Source organism: Linderina pennispora (assembly GCF_002104995.1).
Source record: "Linderina pennispora strain ATCC 12442 chromosome Unknown DL89scaffold_19, whole genome shotgun sequence".
Taxonomy (NCBI): domain Eukaryota; kingdom Fungi; phylum Kickxellomycota; class Kickxellomycetes; order Kickxellales; family Kickxellaceae; genus Linderina; species Linderina pennispora.
The window spans coordinates 1-15480 of record NW_024468267.1 but is presented as its reverse complement, the minus strand read 5'-3'; the positions used below and the strand labels follow the sequence as shown (position 1 = coordinate 15480).

The following is a 15480-nucleotide window of genomic DNA, read 5'->3' as shown; positions in this document are numbered from 1 at the left end:
GTCACTCAGTGCCTGGACCGGCGTCGGTGGGGGTGGTTTTGTCGTCGGCGTACTTTTGCGCAATCTCGTTTAATTTCAAGCGCAAACGAAGGTGTGTGGTGGAATATGAAGCAAGGCGCTGCTGGTTGACGGCTGCAAATAGCTGGAAATACCCAGTCGCTGAGCGGGGCCGAGTTTGATGGTGCGTAGTCTGCCATGCAGTGTGCGGCGAGCGAGAGGAGGACCGAGGCGTATCTAGGATGCATGTCAACACGTTCCAAAAGAAAAATTGTATTCGTACAAGGAATTGCAGGTTGCTGGCAGGAGTGGAATATATACCCTGCGTCCTACTTGCTGATATTACGAATGACCAGCGAGTGCAGGTGAGAAGTCTGTGTGTAAATCAGCCTTTGCGTGGCCCTCTTTGCCGACAAATAGACGGCGTTGGCGTTTGCGCTAAAGAAAAAGTCAATAGTCAGGAACTTCAACATGCGGCACACCGACGCTAATGCCACTGCAATATCGCCAGCACGCTCGTCGCTGCTGAACTTCATGCCGCCCAATGTCAGCTCCTGCAGCTTAGTTGAATGTGCATTGGCCATCAGCATATGGACACCGGCGATTTCGGCATCAGTCAACACATCCGGCAATGGCTTGATTGACGGGATCTTGTGCATCGACACAGCCAGTGCGCGCAGTGCTGGCAGCTGTTGCAGCAGAATGCCAACCTCTGACAGATAGCAGTAGATGTTTGGAATCTCCAGGCGCTGGATGGTCAGGTTGGGCTGGATGTGCGGGAGCCATTGGGAAACATTAGTGCAAAAGTCCCAGCAATGCAGGTTCTCGGCCCTGGGGCACCCGTTGATGATGCCTGCCAGCATTTGCGCTACGAAGCTCTGGGAGGAATTTGCCATGTATACGCGGAACTTGATGGTGGCCAGGTTCTGGCACGCCTTCCAGTTCAGCAGCCCGCAGCGGATAAACTCGGGGAACAAACAGCAGTCGATTGACAGCTTCAGTGTACGCACCTCAATGCACGGCCTGGCGATGCTGTCTTCGTGGTGGCCAGTGCCGACCCAGCACTGGGTGGTGTCGAGTCGCTCGAATGGATGGCCCTTGTGCACCAACTGGTCGGCAAAGGGCAAGCCGAGGCGCTCGGTGCGAATGTCGAGTCGGCTCAAGTTTGGGTAATCGACGCGCAGGCGGTTGTCCAATGTGGCTATCCGGGGATAAACATTGTGGCGAGATATTGAACAAATGCATGCAGTGCAGCGTCTGCGAGTTTCGCCGGACCAATTCTATGTACACGTCGTTCCAGCGCGACTCGTCGATAACGATATGTGACAGGACCAGTGAACATTTTGTTGTCAAGCTGAAAATCGACAGTCGATCCTGGGCACATGAATGGCCCAGTGTTGTTGGCATGGACAGCAATGCCCCGTAGGTTCTCAAACGGCCTGCAGAAATGCTCCACCATGAGCAGTGGGTGCACGTTAAAGCTGAAGGATGTAAACGAGATCATGATTGTGCGGGTTTCCTGGCAGGCACTGGTGCAGCAGGGCGCCGAACCTGCGAGCACTGGCACTGTCCTCTTCTGAAGTCGAAAAACCACTGGTCTCCAAGTGTCGATACTGGCAGAATCCGTAGAACCAGCTGCTTGGCACACAGCAGCGGGCCATTATTGAACACCTGCTGCAGAGCATTGCTCGCGCGCCCGTCGATGACCTGCTGGCACGTCATTGTGATGTAAATATGCCTGATGAACTGCTCTGCATCGACCTGCCGTGTCTGCAAGAGGCTCAAGTATTGCGGCTCATGCGGGGATGTCGGGAATATGCCCAGGGTCGCGATTTTGTACTGATATGTGCATGCTGCGTGCCGCCAGGCTCGCGATAGCTGTAGGAATGGGTACAGCCGTCGGTGGAATACCGGCGGCTCGGCTGTGAGCAAGTGCGCCCGATACTTTGTGCAGCCAGTTGCATAAGAGATGATGGTGCTTAGAATATGTTCGGGCACATGCTGCATCGTTGAATAAAAAACGCATTAATAATAAAAAGCACTGTATTGTAAGCAACAGACCGGCGAAAACAAGACGGGAGGGACGGTTGGAGCGAGGTGTCTTTGACATAATGGGGAATGCTCAGGCAAGATACTTTGGGTAGCACGGCCGCATAGCTGCGACCAGGAGGTGAGAATCTGTCCAATATCCGGACCTCCGCAAAAACCGATGAGATCATATGGAACAAGCCGCAGGCACGTGAGGCGATGACGATTGGCTGCGCAGACGGCATTATAAATCTCTGCCCGATTTGTCATCCGTAGGCTAGTTTTATCTCGTCAGTGGGCGGCAAGGCGAGAAAGCAGGTATATAGAGCGAGAAGCGTCCAGCGTGCTGGGTTGGCAGTCAGACTTTCCTTGCCTTGATACAATTACAAGTTTTCTCAACACCTTCCACATTCACTATCATTTCAAAATGCACAGCGCCAATTTACCAATGTCAGAAAAAGAGACAGAGGTTATTCAGCCCACAGAGGACGAGCAGCAGTTGGAGAGCGAGCAGCAACAGCTGGAGAGCGAGCAACAGCAGCTGGAGAACGAACAGACAACAGCTGGAGAACGAACAGCAACAGCTGGAGAGCGACCAGCGGGATGCCGTCAAGATAGAGGAGGAGACCAAGGAACAGCACTCGGTGGGTTCCACGGTAGTGTGCAGCGAGACAGCGATGCTCGATGAGAAGCTGTCGATATGCACAAGCCGTGTGGCGTGTCAGACATCCACACTAGGCGAGTCCGAGGGCATGGCCGAGACAGTGACGCTGAAACACATCTACAGCATCTTCTGCTGGCTGCACTGCCAGCACAACAACAGGATGTGGCGCGAAAGCCCCCTATCGGCATGCCAAAAGGCGGTGACTGACTGCCGGTTCATGGCGGACGCGAACCCAGAGAAGCTGAGGGCGAAGCTAGATGAGATCCGCAACATCCACGCCGAAATTATCGAAAAATACGGCTCTGCCGACAAGGTCCCAAAGGACCTGCGGGTGGTACCCGGCGGACCGCTGTTCAGTATTGTCAATTTCGTTTTCACCGGCCAGTGCCTGCAGGCCAAGGGCGAGGATTGCGTCAAGTTTGTCTCCAATAGCGCAACCAGCGGAAGTTCTTTGGCGGAAAATGCTCAGCATGAGTCAGTCAGCGCCACAGCATCGCAGCAGCGGAGTCTGGGCGGTGGGCCGGTGAGACATGGCCGGGCGCATTCGCAGCTTTCGCGCGACCACCCGCTGGTACGCAAGGCTGTGAGTTTGACGCCCGACGATGTCAAGCAGATGGTCCACGAGATGACTATTCGCAAGGCCATAGCCCTGCGCGACGCCAAGCTGCTGGCCGACTGGACTGCGATGAGGCGCCGCGAGCTCGAGGTCAAGGAGATGCGGCTACGGCAGCATATCGGGACCAGCACTTCCAGCCGGATTGAGGAGCTGCTCGAGTTTAACGACTTTTTGAAAAAGTATGCCCAGTAAATCAACCCACTCTTGTACAATTGTTTATATATCCGAAAGAACTGGCAGTATCGTTTTGTGTTCCAGACACGTTTGCACCGTGTTCGATAGATATGATGTGGTATGTGTTTTTTTTGGGTCCTACTGCGTCCTTCTCCTCTCCTCCGGCTGTAACTGTTCTAGAGCAAAAAGACCCGCGATGGGGGAGGGAATTTCAGCACAAATATGCGCTGGGCTGCATTCTGTATGTACATGTCATGTCATGTGGAGGGAAAGGGGAACACATAAATTCCCGCAAACAGCAGAGACAACAAAAGCTCCAAAAAGGCACCCTTCATTCAGACTCTTATCTCCTGGGAAAGAATGCGGTTGTACTCTGTCGCTCCATTTCTCGTCTTCGCACCAATAGCCATGGGAATAGCCAGCAAATGCCCCTCATACGTCGACTGGGCCAGCGTACCGCATCCGCCGTTCTCGCCGGGCCCTCAGCGCATCCCGACCATGCGGCCGCCCGAGCCGTGCCGGACATTCAGCAGCGCCGCGATCGAATCGGTCTTGCAAGCAACAGTAAGCCAGATCAAATCTCCGGATATGCGGCAGCTGCTGACAAACATCCTGCCGAATACATTGGACACGGCAATCGCCTGGCACGACCCAGGCAATACCACAGGCATGCCATATACATTTGTCATCACCGGCGACATCAATGCACAGTGGACACGCGACAGCACCAACCAGCTTCTGCCGCTTCTGCCATACGCCTTGCAAGACACGCGGCTGCAGCTGCTGGTGCTGGGGCTGATTAACATGCAGGCAGAGCAGATTTCGCAGTATCTGTTTGCCAATGCATATAAGCCGCCGGCACGGTCCGGCCTGGTGCCCGGCGAGAACTCGTGGGCAAAACTGGACAAGGTTGTGCCGCAATTCGACCCGAAGCTGGTGTTTGAGGCCAAGTTTGAAATCGACTCCCTGGCGGCGTTCCTGAAGCTGTCGACGGCGTACTGGGAGCAGACCAAGGACCAGAGGTTTATGTCGACGGTGTGGCGCACGGCAGTGGCAAATATCCTCGAGTTGCTGCAGCAGCTGCAGATGCCGACGGTGGACAAGAACGGCAAGATGAATAATGCCACGGTGCGGTTTTCGCGCGAATCGACGTCGCCGACCGAGACCTCGTTTGGCCACGGGCAAGGGAATCCGGTCAAATTTACAGGCATGGTCAAGTCGCTGTTCCGGCCCAGCGACGACTCGGTGATCTTCCCGTTCTTCATTCCCGGCAACGCCATGCTGTCGACGGAGCTGGCGCGGCTGGCGCAGATGCTGCTGTCGGTCAAGGAGATGGCGGTGGAGCAGGCGGTGGCGGATAGGCTGGCAGAGGAAATCCGCCAGGGAATCTACCAGTACGGCACTATGGATCACCCGGTATACGGCAAGATATTTGTGTACGAAACTGACGGATTCGGCAGCGCTGTGGTGATGGATGACGCCAATGTGCCTAGCCTGCTGTCGCTACCGTACCTAGGGTTTGTGGACAATAACGACTCAGTGTACTTGAACACGCGCAAGCTGATCTTGTCGCCGGACAACCCGTGGTACTTTGCTGGCTCCAGGGTGTCGGGCATCGGGTCGCCGCACACTGGCTTCATGCGGGTGTGGCCAATGGCGATTGCCATGCAGGCGCTGACCACCGACGACAAGAGTGAGGTCAAGTGGTGCCTGCAGCAGCTGCTGGAGACGACGGGCGGGCTGGGGCTGATGCACGAGTCGGTGGATGTCGAGGACCCGGCGCGCTACTCCCGGCCGTGGTTTGCATGGTGCAACGGCGTAGCCAGCGAGCTGATTATCGACGCAGTGAGGCGGTTCCCTGGCATCGTGTAGGGCAGCCAAAATCCAATTGCATGCGGTTTGGCAGCCTGCATAAAGTGATCGGTTCCAACCGCGATTAAGGACCAGTGGGATCTAACGACTCATTCTATTTGTCCGCATTCCTGGTGCCAATCGCGCACAGCAGGCGCCTTCAGAGAAGCATCTTCTGCCCATTCCACCCAACCCCCCTCCAGCTCTTTCTACGCTACCTTGCACCACTTTAAATAGCACCGTTTTGCGCTACAAAGGATTCTCCTTTTTCTCTTTCCCGTACCTATCTTTTTTCAAGTACAAAAACCTATCCTCTCCTCGTTCGCCCTTCTTACCTCTCAAACCTCACTTTTCTCTCTCACTCGTCTCTCACTCCTTTTTTGCCATGAAGATTTCCACGACTATTGTTCTGGCCGCTGCCGCTGCCAGCAGCTCGGCCGCCGCCGTGGACATGCACAAGCGCATCATCGGCGGGTCCGATGCCTCGTACAAGTTCAGCGCCAACATTGTCAAGGTGACGGCGTCCGGCGTGGGCGTGTGCAGCGCGGCGTTCCTGTCTGACCAGGTTCTGGTGACCACGGCTTCGTGCGTCAGCGACACGTCGTCGGACTCGGCGTACGCGGCGTCTGCGCTGTACGTGGGCCAGGGCAGCGCCAGCGACGCCCTGGCGACGGCGGGCGCAAAGGGCGCCAATGTATCGAAGCTGACCGGCTACGTCAACCCGGCGCAGGTGCTGACCCACCCGGGCTTCAACAGCCGCGCGTACGCCGACAACATTGCGCTGGTGATGCTGGGCGCTCCGTATAAGAACGCGACGGCGGTGAAGGTGCAGAAGAAGCTGCCGGGCAAGGGCGCGTATCTGACGGCTGCGGGCTACGGTGCAGCGGATGGCGGCGCGACGGCGCTGCAGAAGGCCCAGGTGGTGGTTGGGGAGAATGCGACGTGCTCGCAGGCGTTTGCGTCGTACAAGGACTCGTCCAATCTTGTGTGCGTGGGGCCGGTCAAGAACAAGGGTGGCGCCTGCAATGGCGACGGCCTGCTGCTGCAGGAGGACTCGTCGAACGTTGCGCTGATTGGCGTGCTGGATTTGTTTGCCTCGACCGACTCGCAGGATAACGCGCAGTGCAGTGACAAGAACGTGTACAACTTCTACACCGCTGTGGAGAACTACATGGCGTGGATTACCCAGAAGACCCCGCTCAAGGAGTCCGCGCTGCTGTCCACTGCCACTATCTCTACCTCGGGCTCCGGCTCGGCGTCTGACAACGAGGACAGCAAAGAGCAGAGCTCCAAGGGCGGTGCTAGCTCCAAGGGACGAGGAGGGCGCGACCAGCGGTCTTGACTCGTCCAGCAAGTCGGGCGCTGCCATGAACAAGGGTTCGATCGCCGTCGGCGTCGCCCTGGCTGCCGCTGCTGCCTTCTTCTAAACTCTCGTTTTTCTGCCATTGTTATGACTTTCCGTTGTTTATGAAAACGGAACTACCAAAATTTTCTCTCAAGCCTATCACAGCACACCCCGAGATAGAGTGCTGGAAACCCGTGTCTGCAGGAAGGATCTGCACGACACAGATATGAAGCTTTCCCAAATGAACCGCTGCATTCCCATTCAGTAAACAAGGGTATCCTGGGGCAAGCTGCACGAATAGAGGAAAGGCATTTGGGTTTTGCACTTCGTGCGATGTCACTGGGTATAGCTTTATTTTATTAGAGGCTCATGAGAATGACTGCAAGCGAAATAAGGAATGCGCCCGCAACACTGGCAATATCCGGGACCACGCCGAATAGGACAATGTCAAGCACGAATGTAATGGCGATATCGCTGTTGCGCATCATCACCGCTGCTCCAGCACTGGCCATCTGCAGTCCGGAATTCATCAGAAACTGCGCCAAAAACGCCATCGCTCCCACGCCCAGCACCACCGCCCACCCGGCAAAAGTTACCGGAACCACCCATGTCTCGCCATTGAAAAAGGACACAGCAGCGCTGCCCACCATTCCCAGCAGGCCAAAATAAACGACATGCACCAGAGCGTGTACTGAGGGGCCAGCCAGCCGAATGCTGACGTACGCCAGAGGCTGCAGAGGCCTGCGCCCAGCAGCGCACACAATGCCCACGGCGACACGCCCTCCATTGTCGGCTTGACTATAAGCGCGATTCCCGCCAGGACACACTAGTGTCAGAATGCGCTGCCGCATGGTGAACTCTTCGCGCATGAGCCAGTAGGCGAAGCAATGCAGTGAAAAGCGGGTTTGTGAAAAACAAAACTGTGGCCACGCCCATTGGCAAATTGGCCAAAGCGTAGTAATACAGCATATGGCCGATGCCGCCAAACACCGCCCGCACCAATACCCACTGCATCTGCTTCCACCCGGCCCACCCGCAGCGGCGAAATGCCCAGGGCCAGGCAGCTGGGGATGGCCAGCAGGGACTGTACTAGGCTGCGCCAGAACATTATCTGCAGGGACGTCACTCCGGCGTCTGTCAGCTTGCGCACCAAAAGCGTCATCACTGCGAATGCCACGGCCGACAGTGCCGAGAGCAACAGGCCAGTGCGCCGCCGCCGCGTCTGCGCTATCTGGATGTTGTGCGCTGGCTTGTCAATAGACGTCAAAGTGGTGTCCTAGGTCCTTGAGAAGGAGATGCGTGGTTTCAGTAGCCATTTTAACTATACCAATAAATTACACGAATAAAGAAAAAGAAGTGGAGGAAGGAGAAAATTACAGGAGCTGCTGGTGGTTGCTTCATGACCAGGGGGCGGGCGGGCGGAGCCTATCTTATATATTAGCATATTGCCACTGAATGGCGCAATAGCAAAGCTAGTTTGCTATTCAAGTAGGTGTAAGGGGAGCCCTAGTAGCAAAAACATGGCAGCAATGGAATACACGGCTGGGAGAAAAAGAGCACATGAAATTACGCCATCGGGCATTGGTGTATCGTCATACCTATTTCTGTTCTTCTCCATTGCCACACGATCCTCTCCCCTGATAGATAAATACCTATGATTCGGCAAACATGTGACCCCAGTTGCACATATTTATTGGGAGAAGGTGCCATTCGTGACTAATGCAGAAGGCAAAACAAGTGCATCGACAAAATGCCTCCTGACGATATCCTCGGCCAAGAAGAAGTTCGCCTTGCTGCCAACCCGGCTACTATCGCACCAAAAAAAGCGCTCGGGCCGCTTGCACCTTTTCTTTTCGCTGTGGATGCATGGGTGGTTCGGGAACCGCAGTCCGTATTTGTAATGCTCGCGCTGCATTTTAGCCAGAAACCCCATTGAGTCGTATGTGCGCATGTCGACGCTGGGGTCGGAAATCAACGCATTTGTCAGATTATTGGTAATCGACCTGGTGTGGATCGAGGGCTGGTCGATCAGCAAGAGCCGGACGGGCGCGCGTCCGCGGATCCAGGATGAGCCGGTTAGTGGCACGCACAACATTGTCCAGCGCCGGGCCGTTCGCCGGGTCAGTGACAAGCACAAACAGCGTGCGGTCGCTGGCCGGCTGCAGATCCATGATCATCTCAGCCTGCTCTTCAATGTCCCTGACTGGCAAGGTTTTTGCGCTGCGGCCTGCCCACCAACTACCGTGGAGTCGCTGTGGAGTCTGGGAAGCGTGACCGAGTAGCCGTGTGCAAACGACTGCAGGTCGGCGCCCAGGGCCTCGGCCATGTGGTCGATCCAGAGCTTGCCTCCGCAAAACTGCGTCCGGTGCGCGTCGGTGCCGGCATTGCCGAATACGATTATTTGCGTGACCGGCCGCGTCAGGTTGGCTGACTGTGTCAGCTCGTACAGCGTCTTTACGTATATGCGGTCGTTGGCCGATGCAGGAATATTGGTCAGCAGGAGTGACGCTGCCAGCACAAAGAACATTAGCACGATCACTGCATGTGCTGTGATGTTGTTGTCGTGAGTGGCGAACGTGCGCTTGAGCTTGTAGAGGATATGCCTGCATGGTGTGAAATAGACGCTTTTTTTTTACAATGAAAACAAGAACAGATCGCGATGAGCCAGCTGGGGCCAGTGCCTCCCATCATGCCTATTTATACTCTGCTTCATGGGGAATGTACCTGGGGACCGGCGTGGTGCCAGTATTCGCCATGTACGCATTCTTTAGGAGCGATGCTACTGCCACACGACATGGACATGCAGCATTTCTTGATCGATATTCTGATCGCCTAATCCCTACAGTAAAAAAGCGCTTTTTCGCCACCTCTCCTGTTCAACCACCACTTCCTCTTTTATTCACTGCAATTTTCAGTATTTTCTCACAATGGCACAGGGTCTCGGAAAGAAGAAGCTGGTGGTGAAGGCCAAGAAGACGAGCAAGCCGGCCAAACAGCACGAGTCCAAGTCGGCCGCGCCCATTCGCAAAGGTCGCGTAGTCAAGGCGCCCAAGCAGGTAGGCACTGCAGAAGCACGCAAAGGTGAAGAAGAAGCTGGTAGGCCAACATGACCGCCAGCCTGGAGCAGGCCATGTCGGTCAAGGCCGGCGCTCTGGGCAAGCTCACAATCATGAAGGAGGCTCAGGACCTCGGCAAGAAGAAGGAGCCCAAGCGGAGAAAGTACTAGGCGCGTTTTCGTTGTACTCCATGGGAAAAATATATAGATGTAACTATCAGCCTTATGGCATCGAGATCGACGAGATGGTGGCTATCTCATGGTCGCTAATTGAGTGCTGTGCCTGCTGGCTGTCGCTGAACCGACTGGATGACCGAATGCTCTGCTCTGTCGACGACCGTGGGCCAGAGCCCAGTCGTTCTCAGCAACGACAGATCCTCGCTAGATCATGGCAGCCTCGGCGGCAAAATCCTGGATCCAGCATCTCCAGGACGCTGCTCCAGGCGCTGCCTTAAATGCAGCTGCGCCGTGACCTGCACTCTGAGGCCATCGCGCTCAGCGCGCAGATGCCTGGCCCGCTCCTTATCCCGCTCCCCTTCCTCCAGTGCCTTGCTGAGCCGTCGTTTGTACTCCTCCTTGGCCATCTCCACCGCCCGCCGCAGCTTCTCTGCCTGCTCCCGCTCCTCGCGCACCTGCCCTACTCTATGCTCATGGCTAGCCTTGCACTGCGCGCAGACTGGCCAGGTCATTTGTGCTGGTTTCCAGTGCTTGCCGGCTGGCTTTGAGCTCCAGCGCTGCCTGCTTGTAGCGCAGCCGGTACTCGTCCAGCCGCCGCATGGTCTCGGTCAGCTTTGTGCTCCATGCCGTCGGCCTTTGCCCGCTGCTCGCCGACCTCAGCCATGGCCTGCTTCAGGCTGCGGTCGAGCTCGCGGTGCTGCTTGACCAGCTCTGTGTACTCGTTCCATGTGCCATTGTACTGCGCCTTCTGCTCGTCGACCGCCTTTTGCGCCTTGCGGCTGCATCTCCTGCACTCGCCTCAGCTCCTTGGTCTTCTCCCGCTTCTCCGCCTGCTCGCTCTCCAAACTCCGCGCTGCTTGCTCCAGCTGCTTCTGCAACTTGCGCGATCTGCTTGGTGCGGTCCCGGGCCGGCTGCAGGTCAGCCTGCATGCTCAGGGCTTCTGACTCCAGTTGCGTGATCCGTGACTGAGCGCGATCCAGCTGCCTTTGCAAGGCTTGCTCGGTCTGTTTGGCCTCGGACGAGCCGGACCGCAAAAGCTCCTGCAGCTGGTCGCGGGTCTGCGCATACAGAGACTTTACGTTTTCGCATTCGGTGCGCAGCCGCTGGACTTCGCTGTGGTCGTCACGGCCAGAGGGGCTGCGCTGGAGCTCCTGCAGCCTGCCCGACAGCCTACTGCGGTCGTTCTCGGTGCTCATCCACCTGCTCTGCATCTGCTGCTGCTGGCTCTCCAAGTCTGCCTTCAGCTTGGCGATTCTCCTTCTCCAGTGTCTCGATGCGCTCGTGCAAGTACTCGATCTGGTCGGCCAGGCGCATCTCGGGCTCATCGCCATGGACGTCGAGCTTGGCGTACTCGCTGTTGAGCCGCATGATCTCGAGGTCGCGCTCGCTTATCTCCAGCTTGGCTGCTGACAATTCCGACTCGATGGACTCGAGCTTGCGCTCCGACTTCCCCAGCTCCTCCTCCAGCGAGGCGATTCTCTGCGTGCTCAATTCGACAATCTCCACAGCCGGCTGCAGCTTCTTTGCCACCGGGATCTTGCTGGCCTGGCTTAAGCGGCCTGGACATGCTGATGCGCGAGACCCGGCCCACTGGGTCGTTGGTGGCCGCCTCCAGCTTCTTCTTCGTATCGTCCAGCTGCCGCATGACCCTGGCGTGCTCTGACTTGAGCCTGAGGTTGGCGATTTCCACGTCGTCCTTTTGTCTGTTCGCATCGTGGAGTGCCTGGCGGGCCGAGCGCTGCGCATCATCCAGCTGCTTGGTGTAGTTGAGCACCTCGGCGCGCAGCTGGTTGTTTTCCGTGCGCAAAATATGTATGTCAGCTTTGTGCTTCTCTATGCCGGCGCGGCTGACCCGGTCATTGCGCTCCAGCAGGCTCTGTCCAGCTTCTAGCTCCTTGACGCGGGATAGCGAGACTTGCAGGTCGGCGAGAAGCTGCGAGACCAGCGGCGCACCGTCAGCTGGCAGGGGCTGTGAGTATCCCAGCAAGTACAGTTGCCGCTGCAGCTGCACTGGGTCATTAGAAATGTTCATTTACAGGACAATAGAAATATAAAGTAACAGAAATTCCAAATTGAAAAAAATTTATGGTAAACACAAAGCGACAACTCCGATATCTAGCAGACTCAAACCAAGCGGTCCTCTCAAAAGGAAATGTCAGTCACGTGCGTGCGTCACATACTCCTCAGTCAGCGCCAGATGCTGGTCCAGCTCCGCCAGCCTGTTCCTCAGCCTCTCGGTCTCCTCGACCTTGTCCTTAATTTTTGCAGCCCATCTGGCCTCGATATCCAGCGCATCACCGGCCATGCCATGGTTTCGGCAGGAACCGACACTGTCGCTGTATCCGGCACAAACACCACCACATCGCCCTGCAGCTGCACTGCCGGGTCCTGCATCTCGGCAATATACTCGGCCAGCGCCTGCACGACATTCCGCCCGTCGGCCAGCGGGTGGCTGGCAAAGCCGATTTTCTCGGCCAGCTGCACCAGCCGCATGCTGGCGTAGACATCGGCGGTCTTGCGGATCTGGTGCAAGGGCAGGCGCCGCAAGACACGCTGCGCCAGGGACGCGTTCTCGTCGGCCGATAGTTGCCGGCTCATCGAGGCGAGGCGCTGAAGAACCATAGGAGTCGAGTCGTTGGCATAGGCGTCGGCCAGACTCACATAGGCGTCCGACGCGGCCTCGATGTCGCGCACGTGCACATTCGGGTAGAACGACGGCAGCCGCGGCTTTTTGCCGTGCTCCAAAAGGCTGATCAGCACCAGGCGCTTGTACGTCGCCACCTGGATGGCGCTGACGTTCTGCAAAGACACCGCAAACACCAGCTTCCACAGCTGGATTGCCTTGCTCCATCCGGCCGACGCCCACCGCCACCATGCCTGCATGGTAGTGGTACTGCATGAACGCCTTGCCGCGGTCGCTGCCCGCCAGGCTGCCCAGCGCCGTGAACTGCACGCTGATGATGTTGTCCAGTACCGCCAGGTGCAGGTCGCGGCGTCGCGAGTACAGGCAGAACAAGAGGCAGTCCAGGTGCGCCATGGTGGGCCGCACGCCCCGGTTGGCGTTGCTGCCCAGAACCTCGACACCGTCCACCGAGCCCACTGCTGGTTTTTCCGCTGCCATCTTTTTGTTCAGCGCCATCGTCAGACTCACCAGCCACTCGCATGCCAGTTCGACCTCCAGGACATCCCCCAGCCTGCTAATACTGGCCACCAGCCTATTGAGGCTGCTGATATTGTGCTCCAGGCTGGCCATGTCAAAGTCGCTGATGAAAGCGTGTGAGCTGCGGGTCAACCGCCGGTCACCTGCTCCAGTGACGTGGCCGGTGTTGAGGGCGTCGGTGAGAATCTGCGCGCACACCAACGTGTGCTGCTGCGGCTGTAACTTCGCTTAGCGCAGAGAGAAACAGGTCGGCGTCAAATGCGCTCGGCGGCCGCCACCGCTGCAGTTCCCTGGCAAGGTAATTGGGAGACTTTTGCGACGCGTGGATGAGCACAGCGTAAGACACCTGTCGAGTTCCAAACATGCTTGAAAAATGTGTTTATTACAAGAGTAAGGAGAAAAAAAAAAGAGCTGGAGAGGAGGGGCGCAGTCAGTCCAGAGCGAGAGAGGAAAAAAAAAGGACATCAGTATCCCAAGGGATTGTCTACGTAGCTCCTGGTGCCTGCTTGCGTCGCTCCACCCACGACTCGCGAACGCGGCTCAGCAGCTCCGAGCCACCAACAAAGTCGAGGATGTCGTTCTGGAACTCCACCTGTCCCAGGCCCATGTCAAACCTCTTCTTGCCCGGCTTCGCGCTGACAACACTATCCCACTCTTGCTTCATTTGTTGCTGCCCAGGCAATGCCAGTCCTGCACAAACCCGTGCCATCAGCAGTGACTGGTACTGGTACATCGGGAACGGCACCACCCGCCACGGGAGGCCGAGAATCGCCAGTGTCGGGTTCGGTGAGTATATCGTGTACTTGTAGAGATCGTGGACTACTATGCCGTTGGTGAGTTCCGGCGAGTATTCAACGTCGCTCGGCTGCAGGGCCAAGTCGTCTGCACTGCGAATGAACGGGAACAGCGACAGATACCCTGTGGCATAAATAATCACGTCGGGAATCTCAATGGATGTGCCATCCTCAAACACAACAGCGTTGCTCTCGACATCAATCTCCCTGATATGCGGCCGTGCCTCTGGCATGTTATCAGGGTTGCACTTTGCACCGAATTTGCCAGCCGGGCTATCCAGGACCGGCTCGTCCAGACCTTGGCTAGCAGCCGGGGGCTCTGACATTGAGACGTAGACGCGCTTTGCCGTGTAGCTCAGCATGCGGGAGCAGTCAGAGCCTGACGACGCAAAGCCCACCACAAGAACAGTCTTGTCTGCGAAAGTCTGACGCCCGCCGAAACTCCTTGGCATGGATAACCGCCTCCTGGCCGCCTCTGCGATAGACCTGCAAGCCCCAGGGACATCTGGGATCAGTGGGTGCGTGCACCTGCCAATGCAGACTAGCATGGCATCGAAGCAGTGCAGTTGCTTGGCCTGGACCTGCTCCTCGAACCGTGCACTGCCACTCCTGCCGGGCATTGTCAAACACCAGCGCCTCCACCTCAGTGTTCAGATGGACGAACCGCAAAAGCCCAAAGGTATCGGCGTATCTGTGAAGGTACTCGTTCACTTGCTGGTGCGTGGGAAATTCTGGCACATCTTCTGGGAACTTTGCGTCGGCAAACTCCATCACGTCCTTGGGCAGGTTCGTCCGCAACTCCCCGTAGACTGGCGTCGGATACCCGCCTGTGCTCGCAGGCGTGTCGAAGCCTACGGTGATGGCGTTTGCTGGTGAGTTCTGCGGCACATTGTATTTGATGCTGACGTCGGGAGAAAAGTTCCAGATCCCTCCTACATCGTTGCTCCGCTCGAATACTGTAATCTCGTTCTTTGGGTCCTGCGAGAATATCCGCGCCGCTGCCAGTCCTGCCGCCCCTGCACCAACAATTCCTATACGCTTTGCGTGAACAACGGTACTGGTGTCTGTGCGCTCTACTGCCATGGCGGGGGGTCAAATGGTGAAACGAAGGGTTGGGAAAAGGTAAAATAAAGGAGGAGGTTTTCTAAGCAAATAAATTTAACGGGGAACTAAAGGAGATAAGGAGGATAAGCGCTAACGTGTGCAGCTAAAGAAGGTCCACAAAAGCCCTTACATGATGCTTTTTTTTACAGGCCATCCACATCCCCTTTTTGTCATGGCCGTGGGCTGGTGTCCAAAGCGCCGGGCTGTCGCACTTCTCAAGGCCATCGTCCTGCCACATCCTGCCCATTCCGGTTCCCCTGATGGCGCATCTGGCTGCCCATGGCTGTCTGCATCCGAGTCGAACCCGCTCTGCTGGTCAAGATGCGTTTTATTCAACAGCTGCGATAACCGCCGCACCTGCGCCTCAGTCCCACTGCTGCTCTGCAGCCGCTCCTGCTCCATGCCAAACGAGTACCCTGCCGTGCGGTCAAACTTGTGGTCGCCGTGTCTGAACGACACCGGCACCGGGCTTCCCCACGGCGACGGCGTGTAGCTCTCGTCTCCATCGTGCATG

At 56.8% G+C, this 15480-nt stretch overlaps 9 protein-coding genes across 9 annotated transcripts; 4 read left to right on the top strand and 5 right to left on the bottom strand.

Annotated features, from left to right (window-relative positions):
• Positions 1–326: 326 nt before the first annotated feature.
• On the bottom strand, positions 327–2004 carry DL89DRAFT_295779 (uncharacterized protein; the record flags this gene model as incomplete). Its single annotated transcript, XM_040890681.1, has 3 exons — positions 327–1198; positions 1330–1526; positions 1592–2004. 3 exons carry the CDS (start codon positions 2002–2004, stop codon positions 327–329), a joined length of 1482 nt encoding a protein of 493 aa, XP_040739971.1.
• A 327-nt stretch (positions 2005–2331) lies between these two features.
• DL89DRAFT_270462 (uncharacterized protein) lies at positions 2332–3532 on the top strand. The gene is made up of 2 exons (XM_040888720.1): positions 2332–2523; positions 2582–3532. Exons 1-2 carry the CDS (start codon positions 2453–2455, stop codon positions 3495–3497), a joined length of 987 nt encoding a protein of 328 aa, XP_040739970.1. The 5' UTR covers positions 2332–2452; the 3' UTR covers positions 3498–3532.
• A 276-nt stretch (positions 3533–3808) lies between these two features.
• DL89DRAFT_77512 (uncharacterized protein) lies at positions 3809–5520 on the top strand. Its single transcript, XM_040892066.1, has one exon. It carries the CDS (start codon positions 3840–3842, stop codon positions 5349–5351), a length of 1512 nt encoding a protein of 503 aa, XP_040739969.1. The 5' UTR covers positions 3809–3839; the 3' UTR covers positions 5352–5520.
• A 195-nt stretch (positions 5521–5715) lies between these two features.
• On the top strand, positions 5716–6672 carry DL89DRAFT_260581 (trypsin-like serine protease; the record flags this gene model as incomplete). Its single annotated transcript, XM_040885798.1, has 1 exon — positions 5716–6672. The coding sequence occupies one exon, from the start codon at positions 5716–5718 to the stop codon at positions 6670–6672; it is 957 nt and encodes a 318-aa protein (XP_040739968.1).
• Positions 6673–7016: 344 nt separating this feature from the next.
• Positions 7017–8076, bottom strand: DL89DRAFT_270460 (uncharacterized protein; the record flags this gene model as incomplete). The annotated part of the gene is given in 5 exon segments (XM_040888719.1): positions 7017–7416; positions 7437–7501; positions 7534–7689; positions 7709–7951; positions 8014–8076. 5 exon segments carry the CDS (start codon positions 8074–8076, stop codon positions 7035–7037), a joined length of 909 nt encoding a protein of 302 aa, XP_040739967.1. The 3' UTR covers positions 7017–7034.
• Positions 8077–8663: 587 nt separating this feature from the next.
• Positions 8664–9284, bottom strand: DL89DRAFT_286622 (uncharacterized protein; the record flags this gene model as incomplete). The annotated part of the gene is made up of 1 exon (XM_040889874.1): positions 8664–9284. One exon carries the CDS (start codon positions 9282–9284, stop codon positions 8664–8666), a length of 621 nt encoding a protein of 206 aa, XP_040739966.1.
• Positions 9285–9564: 280 nt separating this feature from the next.
• Positions 9565–9956, top strand: DL89DRAFT_270459 (uncharacterized protein). The gene is given in 3 exon segments (XM_040888718.1): positions 9565–9713; positions 9736–9756; positions 9776–9956. 3 exon segments carry the CDS (start codon positions 9603–9605, stop codon positions 9899–9901), a joined length of 258 nt encoding a protein of 85 aa, XP_040739965.1. The 5' UTR covers positions 9565–9602; the 3' UTR covers positions 9902–9956.
• A 160-nt stretch (positions 9957–10116) lies between these two features.
• DL89DRAFT_260578 (uncharacterized protein) lies at positions 10117–12791 on the bottom strand (the record flags this gene model as incomplete). The annotated part of the gene is made up of 8 exons (XM_040885797.1): positions 10117–10464; positions 10491–10695; positions 10755–11021; positions 11083–11453; positions 11500–11841; positions 11862–11913; positions 12089–12238; positions 12262–12791. 8 exons carry the CDS (start codon positions 12789–12791, stop codon positions 10117–10119), a joined length of 2265 nt encoding a protein of 754 aa, XP_040739964.1.
• A 761-nt stretch (positions 12792–13552) lies between these two features.
• DL89DRAFT_325298 (FAD/NAD(P)-binding domain-containing protein) lies at positions 13553–15464 on the bottom strand (the record flags this gene model as incomplete). The annotated part of the gene is made up of 4 exons (XM_040891518.1): positions 15324–15464; positions 14491–14900; positions 14366–14462; positions 13553–14272 (listed from the first exon to the last, which is right to left on the bottom strand). The coding sequence occupies exons 1-4, from the start codon at positions 15366–15368 to the stop codon at positions 13553–13555; spliced, it is 1272 nt and encodes a 423-aa protein (XP_040739963.1). The 5' UTR covers positions 15369–15464.
• Positions 15465–15480: the final 16 nt, after the last annotated feature.

Bases quoted from the DNA above. Each gene is read 5' to 3' on its own strand.
- DL89DRAFT_270462 (XM_040888720.1), top strand. From the start codon at position 2,453: ATGCACAGCGCCAATTTACCAATGTCAGAAAAAGAGACAGAGGTTATT. The intron at 2,524-2,581 runs GTTGGAGAGCGA...GAGAACGAACAG, and splicing joins CCCACAGAGGACGAGCAGCA to ACAACAGCTGGAGAACGAAC.
- DL89DRAFT_77512 (XM_040892066.1), top strand. From the start codon at position 3,840: ATGCGGTTGTACTCTGTCGCTCCATTTCTCGTCTTCGCACCAATAGCC.
- DL89DRAFT_270459 (XM_040888718.1), top strand. From the start codon at position 9,603: ATGGCACAGGGTCTCGGAAAGAAGAAGCTGGTGGTGAAGGCCAAGAAG.